Source organism: Hemicordylus capensis, chromosome 2, assembly GCF_027244095.1.
Source record: "Hemicordylus capensis ecotype Gifberg chromosome 2, rHemCap1.1.pri, whole genome shotgun sequence".
NCBI lineage: Eukaryota > Metazoa > Chordata > Lepidosauria > Squamata > Cordylidae > Hemicordylus > Hemicordylus capensis.
This window is the reverse complement of record NC_069658.1, coordinates 233,936,087-233,952,025: the sequence shown is the minus strand read 5'-3', so window position 1 is coordinate 233,952,025 and position 15,939 is coordinate 233,936,087. Positions and strand designations below refer to the sequence as shown.

Here is a 15,939-nt window from a genome sequence, read left to right as displayed (position 1 = left end):
GCTACTGCTGTAGCAGCAGGAGCGATGATTAATTTGCCCGCGCGCCCACCCCAGCTCTGTCTTGCTCCGGATTTGGGGATTCTTACTGTTATTCCGGTGTAATCGGGGAGGAACTCGGGTCGATCTGAATTTGCACAGGCGGCGCCTTAAACTTTTGCGGGCAGCTGCTCCCCTTCTGCGGGGGGGGGGGGGCTCCTCTGAGGAGAAAAACCTCCGTTTCCCAGGGTCGCTGCTGGGGAGAGCGTCGGGAGCAAAGACACACAGCGAGGAAGCCCGCCTGGGCAGAAGCCTCGAAGCCCGCACTGAGCTGCCTGCCGCGGAGGGACGAGGAGCATGGAGGAGAGAGGCACAGAGAGGGTTAAAGCGAGTGAGTGGCTGCGGAGCAAGCCATTCCTAGAGAGGCCTGGGAGGGGCTGTGCTCTGGGAGAGTGGCCTCAACCCACCCCCCCCATCGCCACCCTTCGCGAGGAGCCTTTCAGTTCCCTGCCTGCAGCATCAGCCTCGTCTTGGGACCTGGTGAGTACCAAGTGCAATAAGGGGGGGGGGGGGAGCCCCAGAGAAGGCAGTGCAAGCCAGGGAGGGGCGCGCGCTCCAGAGTCAGGAGACGCCTTTTAGCCTCTGGTCTGACCCCACCACCACCACCCGCGCCCCGCGCCGGAGCTGGTGTCTCATCCGCCACCCAGTCGCCTTATGCAGCTTCTGAGACCTGAAGAAAGGCAGATGCAGGATCTGAGCAAGATGGTCCTGAAATGCAAAGACAGGGGCAAGGCAGGGAACAGGGAGGGGGGCTTTTCTTGGTTCCGGGCAGATTCCGTCTAAGAGGTCAAGTGAGGTGGGAGGGGGGCTCCACCTTCAGGAGGGGGCCTTTGCCAGACTGTGCACTGGGACAGCCCCTCCCTGTGCAGCCCCCAGCCCTTGGGAGAGGATGGCTTTGGTTTCCCCCAGCTGTCTGGGGTCCGGAGGAGGCTAAGGGCATGCCATGTGGGGTGCAGCAAGGGGGTGCCTGGGAGGTAAGTGGGAAGGGGGTGTTCTGAGTGCTCAGGTGGAGATGCCAAACAATGAATGGGGCAGGGTGGGGGGGAAGGAGGCAGGGCTGGTGATGGGTTGCCATGTTTCCTCGGACCTGTGTGTTTTACACACATCTGCTCTCCACTGTCCTTTGACACTGGGGGAAATAGCATGTGCAGCTACCCTGCTTTTCAGGCACTGGCAGTGAGAAAAGCTGCTGTTCTGCTGATAGAGTGAATAATGTGAGCACTGTGATGAATAAAGCGGATTTCAGTCTACAGCAGAAAGGGTAGCGTACTAGAGTAACCAAAGGACAGCATGGATGACAAGAAGTGTAGAAGACCAAGAGGAGAGCTGGTCTTGTGGTAGCAAGCATGACTTGTCCCCTTAGCTAAGCAGGGTCCACCCTGGTTGCCTATGAATGGGAGACTAGAAGTGTGAGGACTGCAAGATATTCCCCTCAGGGGATGGAGCAGCTCTGGGAAGAGCAGAAGGTTTCAAGTTCCCTCCCTGGCAGCATCCCCAAGATATGACAAGATTTTAATTTTTTTTAATAGGACAAGATTTTTTTATTGAACCAACAAACTGCCAAAGCATACAGTACGTTGCCAAAGCACAATTATATACAAAGTGGTTGTTTGTACATGATATATCTACAAAGATTTACACACAAGGATTTGGAAACACACAAGTTATGAAGTATATGCAGGTAGTACTGTAACTAGGGGGTGGGGGATTACAAGGCACATCAGGTAATCGGGGGGGTTACGTCCGACGTCCATTTCCACAATTTGTCCCATTGCTGTTTAGAAGAGATACTCTTGTCTTTTTGCACATAACCATACAAACTTTTCCAGAAGAGATTTACTGTCTCATCTGCGTGAACCTCTTGGTCGCATCTTCCCTCCCTATTCCTATGCACGAGCATTGCATAAATGACATACAGGTTTACTAACCTGATTACGAGAAGGGGAATGTCCCAATTCCCTAGTATGGGCGCACCCGTTCCGTCCCGTTTCCTTGAAGGTTTCTTTCTGGGACCTCGAAAGGAGGTTCTATCGCTCAAACCCGAGGTTAGTTCTTCCCAAGTCTGTTTTTCCAAATCAGGCCAAGATAAGGCTGAGAGAGATTCCTGCCTGCAACCTTGGAGAAGCAGCTGCCAGTCTGTGAAGACAATACTGAGCTAGATAGACCAGCTTCCTATGTTCCTATGTAAGGTTATTTCGGTACAAGCACAATTTGGCAACCGTAGGAATATATGTGGATGCAGGCAACTCCCAGAGAGAGAATGGGGAGGGAGGGAAAGCAGTTGATGGGGGCTTGGAGAGTCTAGTGAATATCCAAAGAGAGCATAGGGATGGGGGGAAATAGAAAGGGAGAGGGAGTGTGTAAAGGGCAACTTTCTCTCCTGGCTTTTAATCTGCTGTTTGGTGAACGAATCCAAGAATGCATCTCATCAGGGAGATCCAAGCATCCAGTCCACAATGGTTTTGCAAAAGTGGAAGGCAAAGAGAATAAAAGTGGTTAGAGTGTTGAACTAAGACTGGGGAGACCAGAGTTCAAATTCCGATTCAGCCACGAAACTCACTGAATGACTCTGAGCCAGTCAGTTATCTCTCAACCTAACCCACAGGGTTGTTGTGAGGATAAACCTAACCCGGTACACCTCTGGGCTCCTTGGAGAAGGAGCGAGATATAAATTTAAATAAGTAAATAAAACCCAAGGCTATGTCTTTTACCGTGGGCCCAGAGGCACTAGGAAAACATCTGACATCCAAGTCTAAGCTGAGAAGATACAAGAAGGAAGGAGAACATAATTCATTGGGGGGTGGGTTCTTCTGCGTAGAGCTATGACACCAGAAGGGTTTTATTATGCCACATCAAGCTTGTCTTGATTGCATTTTAAGGCATAGTTCTCAGTCTCTCGGGACAGGCCTTGTATCCTGGGACCCTGCTCACTCCAAAATGCATAGTGATTTATTTAGGAATGAAGTATTCAAGGTGTTTGCAGCAGTTCGTGTTATGACTCTGGTATTTTGGTCCAAATGGCAACTTCCTTATCTCCTGGCCTCAAATGCTTGTGTCTGCTCCAGCCTTGCTCAGTGTCGAAGGTGTTTACCAAGATAGAGGGTTAGTTCTATTGTAGCAGGTGGTGGGGTGCTGGTGGACTGGAAATAAAAAGTGAGATACCCTTCCTAGGTCCCTAGCTGGAACCACCCAGTTCTGCTTCTAAAACACCTGTCAGTTGCAAGAATTTAACACTGCAGACAGAGTAATGTTTTGACTTTGCAGGACTTTATAGCCCCACCTGCCTGGGCAGTCCTTGCTTTAAAAGACACATTTGTGAAAGAGCAAGAAAATATTCCCGTAGACCTATAAGCTATTTTGGAGTACAGAGCAAAGATGGAAGATGAACACTTAGCTGACCCTGATGCAGGAAAAGGCCCCTTTGCCATTCAGCTTGGGAGGAGTGGGAACTGGGCAGAAGGAACTGAGCAGAAGATACTGGGTGAGGACACCACTAGCCCAGCTGCAAAGCACCGTTGCTGCAGGCAGCTTTTCTACCTGGAAGCCGAGGGCCCCCGAGAGATTTGCAGCCGACTCCACAGCTTTTGCCATCAGTGGCTGAAGCCAGAAAGGCACACCAAAGCTCAGATGCTGGACCTGGTGATCCTGGAGCAGTTCCTGACCATCCTGCCCCCGGAGATGGAGAGCTGGGTGAGAGAATGTGGAGCGGAGACCAGTTCGCAGGCAGTAGCCCTGGCAGAAGGATTCCTCCTAAGCCAGGCAGAGGAGAAGCAGGAGGAAGAGCAGCAGGTGAGAGCATCTCTTTTCATCTTGGGAGTACCAAGGGGCTGAAAATGTGAATGAGACTATTCTAAAATGCCCAGTTCCATTCCAGGAAGTGTTGTCTCAACGCCTTTCTTTTGGCTGCACCTTAACTTGATTATGATTTTGAAATATTGCTATTCCCCCTTTTGTTTAAAAACCTATAGAGTAGTTAACACGATATATTAGAACAGCTTTAAAATTAGTGGAAATTGATGAAGACAAAATCATAGGAACATATGGAGCTGCCTTATACCGAGTCAGACCTGGGGTCCATCTAGCTCAGTATTGTCCTCGACAACAACAACAAATATTTATATACCGCATTTCAACAAAAGTTTCCAAAGCGGTTTACATAGAGAAATAATAAATAAAGAAGATGGATCCCTGTTCCCAAAGGGCTCACAATCTACCCATTTTGAGAGTGACTTCTCCAAGGTTGCAGGCAGGAGTCTCTCTCAGCCCTATCTTCGAGATGCTAGGGCGGGAACTTGGAACCTTTTGCATGCAAGCCTGCAGATGCTCTTCCCAAAGCAGCCCCATGCCCAAAGGGGAATACCTTGCAGTGCTCACACATAGAATCTCCCTTTCAAATTCAAACCAGGGAGCACCCTGCTCAGCAAAAGGGGCAATTAATGCTTGCTGCCACAAGACCAGCTCTCACAGCAGCCGCAGCTAATTTACACACACCTAACACCATCATCTACCAGAATTGTCAACATTTGAACCTCCCAAAGTCCTCTGAAACAAAAGCTGTGTTTGAAAGCCAAAAGTGATGGAGCAGCGAGGACCTCTCTAGGACTGGAGTCCACCATCTCAGAACCACTGCTGAGAAGGCTCCTTATCCCAGGGAGCAGCATCCTTAAGGAAGGTCGGAGTGCATGGGTGGGTTGATATGGGAGGACGCAGCCCCAGGTGTAAGCGATTTCCTTATCTCTCTCTCCATTTCCTCTCTGGTTTCTACTCCATCCTTTCAGGGCCAGAGGCTGTCAAAAATGGACACTGATTTCTTTGAGGCCGACAAGGCTCCATTGGACTCCGGAGAGAGTCCACCATTCAGGTGGATTGTGCAAGAGAATGAAGGAGGTGCCACCTCACTGGGTAAGGGAGTGCACTGGTCCACCTGCAGCTGAAAAGTCCCCCCGCCACAAGAGACACCCTGCTGGTCACTTCCCCTCCTTTCTTCCTTGGATGATACAAGCACAGCAGCTTGTCTGGTCAAAGGAATTCATCCAGAAGTATTAACAGAGCATATTTTTAACCTGGTCTCTTTCTCTTGGATATACTATACTTGAAATCCAGTGGCTCCTCTTACATTCATTGAAACTCTGTGTGTGTGTGTGTGTGTGTGTGTGCGCGCGCACACACACACACACGCTGAAGCAGCAGTAGCTGAAGATTATTGATTTTGATTTGATTTGATTTGATTTCTGTACTGCCCTTCCAAAAATGGCTCGGGGCAGTTTACACAGAGAAATAACAAATAAGATGGATCCCTGTCCCCAAAGGGCTCACAATCTAAAAGAAACATAAGATAGACACCAGCAACAGTCACTGGAGGTACTGTGCTGGGGGTGGATAGAGCCAGTTACTCTCCCCCTGCGAAATAAAGATAATCACCATGTTAAAAAGGTGCCTCTTTGCCAAGTTAGCTGGGGTCTCTTCTAAGATGCTTCTATTTTCACTGGCTTCTAATACTGTCTAATTTTCATTTTCAACACTGTCTGATTGAATATGTGTTACGTATTTTGCCATCTAATGGGGATAACTTAGGAATGGATTCTCAGATATGGTTAAAATGTGGTGTTGGCCATCTTGTGGGTATTTGACTGAAAGGCAGGGTTGGAAATATTTATAATGCAGAGGTTAGGACAGGCCCATTGAGTTGGGCCAGGCAGCAATCAATTTTCTTCCTTTGTGGTCTCCTTTACAGGTGGTGAGGTCACACTGGCTTCTCATTGCAGGCCTTCTCCTGTTTGTGGCAGAGCAGAGACAGCCTTTGTGCAACTGGACCAGGTAGGGGAGGGATCATGCAGGAGAAGAGGTGGCTACACCCTGAATGCCTCTGTGCCCTTTGCCTTTCCCTGGGCCTGGAAGAATCTAATTTTCTCTCTCTCTTGATTGAGGCTGTCAAAACTACCCATCAGATACTTTTGAAAGTGGTCGCAGAAAGCTTTGGGCCTTGCAGGAGGGCTCCCAGTCCCTCATCTTTACTCCCGTCTTGGGTTGCTGCATTAGCTCAAAGGCGAAAATGTTGCCTCCTCCTTTTCAGGGTGCGGTAACCTTTGAGGATGTGGCTGTGAATTTTACAGAAGAGGAGTGGGCTCTGCTGGATCCAGGCCAAAGGAATCTACACAGAGAAGTCATGGAGGAAAACTGTGGGCATCTGGTCTCTCTGGGTAAGGCTCTTCCTTTCCTTTGCTTCTTTTCTTGGTCTGCATCAGTGAACTGGAGGGCCACCATTGAGGACCCTGGTGGTTCCTCTATGTTTCTTGGATCCACAAGGCCATGTCCCAAACTCTAAAGAGAATAAGAATGTGCATGAATCGATTCGGTGCATCCAGTAGGGACACACCAAATCATTTCAGCGGGGCGGGGAAAGGTACTTTTAAGCATGAGTAAAGCAGCTGTGGTGGCGCAGCGGGGAAGGAGAGCTGGTCTTGTGGTAGCAAGCATGACTTGTCCCCTTAGCTAAGCAGGGTCCACCTTGGTTGCATATTAATGAGAGACTTGATGTGTGAGCACTGTAAGATATTCCCCTCAGGTGGTGGAGCTGCTCTGGGAAGAGCAGAAGGTTTCAAGTTCCCTCCCTGGCGGCTTCTCCAAGATAGGGCAGAGACTGATTCCTGCCTGCCTGCAACCTTGGAGAAGCCGCTGCCAGTCTGTGAAGACCATACTGAACTAGATAGACCAATGGTCTGACTCAGTATTTGGCAGCTTCCTATGTTCCTAAGCGGCTTGCCTAGAGTGTAAGCGGCTGTTAGTTCAAATCCCCGCCAATGTGCTTCCCAGACTGTGCTTAGTGAATACATTTGTAGTCAATCAATCAATCAATTTATTGCGGCCGTAGGCCATACAGAAAACATACAAGAATTAAAAGAAAATTAAAAACAGAATATACCAGCAGTAGTATGGTACATAATAATGAACAGTAGCTCCTAAAATTTAGATCTTAAACAGGATCTTAGTCTAATAGCAACATAAAAGAATTTCACCGCCACCTTGGTAATTTCATTGTCTAGATCCTCAAGACAAAAATTCAAATAAAAGGGGTCAGCTCTTCCTGGAAAATGCTCCAAGAGAGGGAATATGAGTTCTTTTCTGGTATCAGAATACAGGGAGCAATAGAGCAGCAGATTTGTAGTCACCTATGTTGGGCAGCAGCGATATAGGGAGGTGCTGAAAGGCATCATCTCATACTGTGCAGGAGGCAGCAATGGTTAACCTGTATTCTACTATGAAAATCACATAGAATGTGATCGCTAGGAGTCGACACCGACTCGATGGCACAATCTTCAAGCAGGTCCTTACCTGCTCCTCTGCCTCCCTGTCTCTTTTCTGGGTGCAGTGCTGTGCTACTCAGAAGTCCATGTGGGGCTGCACCCAGCAGGCTGCACATGGCTTTGGCCACATGGCAGCCCCACGTGGACTTCTGAGTGGCACAGCACGGTGCCCAGGAAAGCGACAGGGCAGCAGGTAAGGACCTGCTTTACTCATGCTTAAAGGTACCGCTCCCCACCCCCGCTGAAATGATTCGGGACACCCCTAAAATAAAACAGTTCAGCAAGCAGTTGAATCTTGTGAACTTTGAATCGTGAGAGCTATCCCTTGCTTTGCCTCCTCAGGGTCTGATACTGGCACATGGGTGGGAAATTTCCCCCAGGGGGAAGCTCCTGGAGATGTGTGAGTTTGGGTGGTATATTTATTTTATTTATTTATCATATTTGTATACCGCCTGATATGTACATCTCTAGGTGGTGTACAACATTTAAAATAATATAAAACAAAAGTAGTTAAAATTTCACAATATAAAGTAAAGCGCTCGTAAGATAAAATTTGAATTAAACAGTTTAAAATTAATTTCTGTTAAAAACCTGAGAAAACAGGTGCATCTTGAGGGTCTTCCTAAAAGCAAACAGAGAAGGTATATTATTAATGTGAAAAATAAAATTAGTTTGCCCCTTCAAGAATTTCTGCAGGTCCTGTTTTCTCACTTTCATCTTTCATTTAGTCCAAACTCTTAAGAAGTCCCTAGCTCACCAGGAAGGGGATTTCTGCAGGGGTTTTAACCTGTTTGCTGGAATAATTATTAAAACTTCCTGTGGTGAATGGTGATGGTGGTAGTGAGGAAAGAGTATGTCCGTTGGTGTATGTGTGCAGCCTTCTTGGAACTGCCAAAAGCCCCTTAAGAACATAAGAACAGCCCTGCTGGATCTGGCCCAAAGCTTAACTAGTCCAGAATCCCGTTTCCCACCGTGGCCCACCAGATGCCTCTGAGAAGCCCACAGGCAAGAGGCGAGGGCATGCCCTCTCTCCCTCTGTTGCTCCCCTGCAATTGGTATTTAAAGGCATCTTACCTCTGAGGCTGCAGGCGGCCTATAGCCATCAGACTGATAGGCACTGATAGACCTGTCCTGCGTGAATTTGTCTAAGCCCCTTTTAAAGCCATCCAAGCAAGTGGCCATCACCACCCTTCCCTCCACTATTTCCTCCTCTTCCTTATATTTTACTGGCACCATCCAAAGACGTAGGAGATAAGGTTCCAGGCTCTTCTTTCCCAGATGCCAAGCTGGAATATGTCAAGCTGTACCTGATGTCCATATTCTAATATATTCTAATATTTATAATAATAGAGGCCATCCCGGCCTCCGGGGCTCTGCACTGCCCAGTGCAGTGCTGCTTGTCAGAGAGCAAGGTATGCACTCCCAGCCACATTAGAAGGATCGTCTGCTGGGAAGGTAAGGTTTCGCAGCCTTCCCCCACCCTCCGTTCCTGACGCTCCGATATGTGAGAGTTATGTCAGGAGAAACAGGCTGGGAATATCCAGTAGAGACTCTGGAGGTTATAGAAATGGATCATTTGTGTCCAAACCCTAAGAGTGGTGTGTGTGTGTGTGTGTGTGTGTTTGTAATACCAGGTTTTATACAACTTACCAGCATTTGAAGCTCCGATCGGTCCACCTTTTCCACTCTTGTCTACTCTGATGGGCTGTGACCTTCCCTGGGGCAAAAGTCTTGCCATTCTTGTTATTTGAGGTCCTCCCTCATGAGATTGAATTTAGGTCTTTATGCTTACAGAGCATCTAAGACTCAGTCACATGAGACACACACACACACACACACCCATGCTGCCAGTGAGAGGCCATTATAAGAGGGGCTACCTAATGGCTCAGCGGGAAGATGACTTAACTAGCAAGCCAGAGGTTGCTGGTTCGAATCCCCGCTGGTATGTTTCCTAGACTATAGGAAACACCTATATCAGGAGGCAGCAATATAGGAAGATGCTGAAAGGCATCATTTTATACTATGCGGGGCAGGAGATGGCAATGGTAAACCCCTCCTGTATACTACCAAAGACAATCACGGGGCTCTGTGGTAGCCTGGAGTTGACACCAACTCAACGGCACACTTTACCTTTACGTAATATGTGATGGGGTGGCAGGGTATATGCCAGAATCAGCTTCCCCATGAAGCTTTTTCTATTCTGTTATTCAAAGAGCAGTAAATTGGGGTTCTTCTGCAATCTGAAGCTCCATTTCTCTGTCATGGCCCGGTCTCAACCAGTCCCACGATTTTATGCTTCACCGCTGCCACCAAGTTGACATCTATATTTTCTCTGACTGAGTCTACTGGAAGGCCTTCCAAACCTTTGTTTCATTCAATGATAGGAACATAGGAAGCTGCCATATACTGAGTTTTGACCACTGGTCTGTCTAGCTCAGTGTTGTCTTCACAGACTGGCAGCAACTTCTCCAAGGTTGCAGGCAGGAAGCTCTCTCAGCCCTATCTTGAAGATGCCAGGGAGGGAACTTGGAACCTAGTTGCTCTTCCCAGAGCGGCTCCATCCCCTTAGGGGAATATCTTCCAGTGCTCGCACACTTCTAGTCTCCCATTCATATGCAACCAGGGTGGACCCTGCTTAGCTAAGAGGACAAGTCATGCTTGCTACCACAAGACCAGCTATCCTCTCTAGGTAATGTGGAAAAGCGTCAAAGTTAGCTAGTGTGGAAAGGGTGGGGATAACAGACAGAAGATACAGATGTTTAAATTCAAAAAGGAATTTTTCTTTCAACAATTCAAAACAGTAGTTCTTTTGGAAAATTTCGTACAAAGAAACAGCAGCCATATGAGCATAAAGGAACAAATAAAATAGGAGAAAAATGCATCCAATCTAACCTGAACCTAATATTGTGCCTTAACCCAGAGTTCTTGCCAGGAGTTTTCTTACAATAATCTCTAATCAGTTTCTGCAGAGAACCTAGCTCTTTCCCTTGTTCAGCTTCAGGTCTGGCTCTTCCTTTCCAGTACTGGAGATTCCATTCCAGACTGTTAATTAAGCTGCTTTGAGGGTGATTCAGCTCTCAAGAGAATTTTCAGCTTAACTCTCCCAGTGATTTCTCAGCTCTTAATTTCAGCAGCTCTTCTCAGCTCTGCTCTCCTGGTTCTCCAAGACTCCCAACACCAATTTTCTTGAACTATCCCTCTGCTGCAGGCAAGCCTCCTTTTATTCTCTTTCTCCCCCTTTCCAATTTTTTTAAACAAACAAATCAGGACAACTCCAGTTCCCTCCATTATTTTGAAACATACCCAATCAAATAAAACCTTCTCTTCCCTCCAAAGGTTAACCAGTAAAACTCTTTCCCCTCCCAAACCAACTGTAGATCAGAAGCTGTGGACTTTTGACCCCTGCACTGCTTTTAAACAGGAATAAGCAATTATATGCAATATAGAAATCTGTAACACAGAGAGGAGGTTAAGGTTTCATTCCTTCACACTCCTGTATCAGGAGGCTTTTTGATATGATTTTAACTGATTTTTACAATTGTTTTTGTGTTTTCTTCCCGTTCCCCCTTTCTTGGTCTGTTATGATTTAATGTATTGTGTGTTTTAATCACATGTTTTAACATTGTGTTGTTATGGGGAGGCTAACAAATAAAGGTTTGTTTGTTTGTTTGTTTACGGTGATTAATTTGTTCATCCAGGTGATGACAGGGAGAACGAGAAAGAGGCTGAACAGCAGAGAAGGGAAACAGAAGCAAACTATTTGTGGATGAAGGAATCTGCTCCTTCTGAATGCTCTGCCTTTTATGAAATTCCAGTCCAAATAAAAGATTGCAAAGGAAACAGAAGGAATAAATACCAACAGTGCACAAAAAGCTTATCCAGCAACTCAAGCCTTGGCACACCTCAAAGAATCCATAAAAATGAAAAGAAATATAAATGCTTAGAGTGTGGAAAAAGCTTCAGTAAGGGCTCAGTTCTAATTAACCACCAAAGAATCCACACAGGGGAGAAACCATATCAGTGCTCGGCATGTGGAAAGAGCTTCAGCCAGAATGCAAATCTTACTTCCCATCAAAGAATCCACACAGGAGAGAAACCATATCAGTGCTCAGTGTGTGGGAAGTGCTTCACCAAGAGCTCAGACCTAACTTACCATCAAAGAATCCACACAGGGGAGAAGCCATATCAATGCTCAGTTTGCGGAAAGAGCTTTGGCAAGACCTCAGACCTTACTTGCCATTTAAGAATCCATACAGGGGAGAAACCGTATGACTGTTCAGTGTGTGGAAAGAGCTTCAGCCGGAGCAAAACCCTTACTTGCCATCAAAGAATCCACACAGGAGAGAAACCATATCAGTGCTCAGTGTGTGGAAAGAGCTTCAGTGAGAATTCACAGCGTACTTCCCATCAAAGAATCCACACAGGAGAGAAACCATATCAATGTCCAGTGTGTGGGAAGAGCTGCAGCCGGAGCTCAGACCTTACTTCCCACCTGAGAACCCACACAGGGGAGAAACCACATCAATGCTTGGTGTGTGGGAAAAGCTTCATTCAGAAATCACACCTTAATGAACATCACCGAATCCACACTGGGGAGAAACCATATCATTGCTCAGTGTGTGGAAAGAGCTTCAGGTCCAGCTCAAACTTAAATGAACATAAAAGAATCCATACACGGGAGAGACCATTTAAATACTCTGAGATTGTCAGCCCCTTGGGTGATGGGTTGTCTTTCCTCTCACAACTGTAACTCTCACAACATATCTGTTAGAAAGACCAGTTAAAGTCAAGTGTGGGGCTTTTATTTGTTCTTCATTTATGGCTATTGAAGGGGACAGAGAAACCCTTTTGCTACCTTAGGTGTCAAAAACCCTAAACATATCCCTCCCCATTCGCCAATGCATAATCAGAATGCAATTCTGGTTATAATTCCCTGCAGAGAGAAGCAAGTCCTTAACTTTCCAGACTCACATGGACGCTATGGAGTGTCATGGACACTGGGAATCAAATCACCCCTTCTTCCCTTTAGTAGCTTGGTTTGCTCCTGACCTAGGAACTGGTGACCTACTTACCTGTAACCTTTGCACCCAAAATTTCCAGTTCTGTTCCCCCCGCCTGATTATTTTTCTGATGTCGTTTGCTATCTAGTGTACTTTGCCCCTTAAACATAAGGATTAGAAAGGGATTTTATGTCTAAATGAAAGGGTTAATTATATATCTGTTGTAGTAAAAATAAATCAAGCAGCAGCAAGCAGGTGATACGTGACCGCAAGTTTTCTATTAAGACAAAATTGGAATGCTGACATATTTCTTTAAGTTGCATCTGTATGAGAAGGTTTAGGGAGGAAAAGAGGAAAATTTGGATGGATGTCAGATTGCACTTTAGCACCTTGCCTGACTGCAGCGTGTAAGTATTAATGCTCCTTGAAATTATCTTTCATGTAAAGCCCTTTGTAATCAATTATATTTTGAAGCCTTGTTCTGACACCATATCCATTCAGTATTCCAAAAATACTTCGGTTTCAGATACATCGTGCTTTCAGTGTTCACCTCTGCTGTAAAAACCATGGAAATGACATGTTGAGGTGCTAGCCTGAACTTCCACACCACATAAGATATAAGGACTTTCTACAGTCTCATGTATGATGGCTGGGTTAACAAATGAGGCTCCCTGAACACTTTGCCTTAGTCGTTCAGCTTGACATTGGGCTAGGGAGGGTGGCACCCAGGCAGATGCAGCTTCTCCAATCATTTGCTAGAGATGCCCCTGATGAATTTCTGCCTGATGCATCTCTGGAAGGCACAGGGCTTTCCCGAAATTCCACCTATATAGCAAATGCACACCCCAAAATTCAGCACATCCCCAATCCAGCCACAATCACTTTGTACAGAGATTCCAGATTTCTTTCTGATGCATCTCCATAAGGTACAGGTGAAACTCGGAAAATTAGAATATCGTGCAAAAGTCCATTAATTTCAGTAATGCAAATTAAAAGGTGAAACTGATATATGAGACCTCTGAAACTGATATATTCGGACCTCTGAAAAGTATACAGTATACTGTGCTTGATTGGCCAGCAAACTCGCCTGACCTGACCCCATAGAGAATCTATGGGGCATTGCCAAGAGAAGGATGAGAGACATGAGACCAAACAATGCAGAAGAGCTGAAGGCCGCTAATGAAGCAACCTGGTCTTCCATAACACCTCATCAGTGCCACAGGCTGATAGCATCCATGCCATGCCGCATTGAGGCAGTAATTGCTGCAAAAGGGGCCCAAACCAAGTACTGAATACATATGCATGCTTATACTTTTCAGAGGTCCGATATTGTTCTATTCTACAATCCTTGTCTTCTTGGTTCCATGTAGTAATCTAATTTTCTGGGATTGTGGATTTGGGGTTTTCATGAGCTGTATGCCATGATCATCACAATTATAACAAATCAAGGCTTGACTTATCTCGCTTTGCATGTAATGCATCTGTCTCATATATCAGTTTCACCTTTTAATTTGCATTACTGAAATTAATGGACTTTTGCATGATATTCTAATTTTTTGAGTTTCACCTGTATAGTTTCCCCACAAAATGCTTTGTATTATAGTAAATTCCATGGTCCAAATAAAAACCTGCCAGTATACAACTAGTTAAGGCTGCATCATAAGAACAGCCCTGTTGGATCAGGCCCAAGGCCTGTCTAGTCCAGCATCCTGCTTCACAGTGGCCCACCAGATGCCTCTGAGAAGCCTACAGGCAAGAGGTATGTGTATGCCCTCTCTCCTGCTGTTGCTCCCCTGCAACTGGTATTTAGAGGATACCAGTTGCAGCTTTGTGGAGCTGTCAAGATCCAGAAAGCTAGGAAACTGGAACCTAAAGCTGATGCCTTAACAGACGTGCCACATGGTCAGTAATGATCTGGTGCAATGCCACAAATTGTGTTCACTTCCAACTTGCCCTCTCTGTACCCACACTTTTCCTTGGTCTTTGAGGCCCAAATCAGGATGGGGAGGATGGAGTGCCTGGCACCAGAAGAGATGCTCCACATTTATCCAGGTACTGTAAAAGGTAACGAGTCGGTGTCGACTCCTGGCAACCACAGAGCCCTGTGGTTGACTTTGGTAGAATACAGGAGGGGTTTACCATTGCCATCTCCCCCACAGTATGAGATGATACCTTTCAGCATATTCCTATATCGCTACTGCCCGATATAGGTCTTTCCCATAGTCTGGGAAACATACCAGCAGGGATTCGAACCAGCAACCTCTGGCTTGCTAGTCAAGTCATTTCCCCACTGCGCCATTAGGTGGCTCTCCTGGTACTGTACTGAGGCGTGTGTTTTTTAAGTAGCAAATTCAAGAAACTGTCTTGCTAATGTAAAATATTTTAAGAAAGAAAAGAAGTTACAGTTATTGTTAAACTGTGTCATTTCCATGAGACATTATTCTGTAAAATGTCAGAAATTGGAGTTGTAGTTCTGAAGCCTTTGTAATAAGCAGAACTCACTTGCTAGTCTAGACCATATGTAATGCACCACTTTTTGTGATCATTATTAAATAGATGGAATGAAAAATGAATGCAGATGATCTCATTGTCCTCCCTACAATGTTGTCTCCATCAGGTAAAAAATCAATAGATGTCATTCCCCTCTGCCCCGTCCTACAGCTGGGGAAAGCATGGCAGTGAGAAATGGCTCCCATGCTGAAGGCTTTTTGCCAAAAGTGTCCCACATCTGAAAAATAGTGATGATCATTGGCCTACAGAATTTTCCTATTGTAAAAACAAATTCTTCTTATTCTTCTTATTCTTCTTCCTCTTCTGCCTCTGCCTCCTCCTCCTCCTCCAGTCAGGAGACAGAAGAGAGAATTGGGACTGGTTAGATAACTTGAGCTTTGTGAATAGGCAGTAAACACAGGCTAAATTTCACTAAGGTTATTTCAGCGGCCCACATGACACTCAAGCCAACACCGGCATTCCTGATTGACTGTCATTGCTGCACACATGAAAAGTTCCTCTTAATTATTATTTATTATGATTATTATTTACATTTTATATCCCACTCTTCCTCCAGGGAGCCCAGAGCGGTGTACTACATACTTAAGTTTCTCCTCACAACAACCCTGTGAAGTAGGTTAGGCTGAGAGAGAAGTGACTGGCCCAGAGTCTCCCAGCAAGTATCATGGCTGAATGGGGATTTGAACTCAGGTCTCCCCGGTCCTAGTCCAGCACTCTAACCACTAAACGCTTGGGAAGAATTGGAGAGTTGATCTAGCTGTCTGCAATTCCTCCAGCTGTTGTTACCAATTTTGGCTGAGGTGTGGGGAATCGGAATTGAGTCTTTTCAGGCCTACAAAGGAGAGCTGGTCTTGTGGTAAAGGTAACGTGTGCCATTGAGTCGATGTTGACTCCTGGCGATAACAGAGCCATGTAGTTGTCTTTGGTAGAATACAGGAGGAGTTTACCATTGCCTCCTCCCGCACAGTATGAGATGGTGTTTTTCAGCATCTTCCTATACTGCTGCTGCCCGATATAGGTGTTTCCTATAGTCTGGGAAACATACCAGTGGGGATTAGAACCAGCATCTTCTGGCTTGCTAGTCAAGT

The 15,939-nt window shown here is 46.1% G+C and overlaps 1 protein-coding gene and 1 pseudogene across 1 annotated transcript; both read left to right on the top strand.

Annotated features, from left to right (window-relative positions):
• The window catches only part of LOC128343843 (zinc finger protein 197-like), a 46,667-nt pseudogene extending 31,754 nt beyond the window's left edge, over window positions 1–14,913 (top strand).
• Window positions 1,078–8,948, top strand: LOC128343385 (zinc finger protein with KRAB and SCAN domains 3-like). The gene is made up of 5 exons (XM_053292370.1): window positions 1,078–3,825; window positions 4,815–4,938; window positions 5,771–5,853; window positions 6,110–6,236; window positions 7,683–8,948. The coding sequence occupies exons 1-5, from the start codon at window positions 3,412–3,414 to the stop codon at window positions 7,742–7,744; spliced, it is 810 nt and encodes a 269-aa protein (XP_053148345.1). The 5' UTR covers window positions 1,078–3,411; the 3' UTR covers window positions 7,745–8,948.
• Window positions 14,914–15,939: the final 1,026 nt, after the last annotated feature.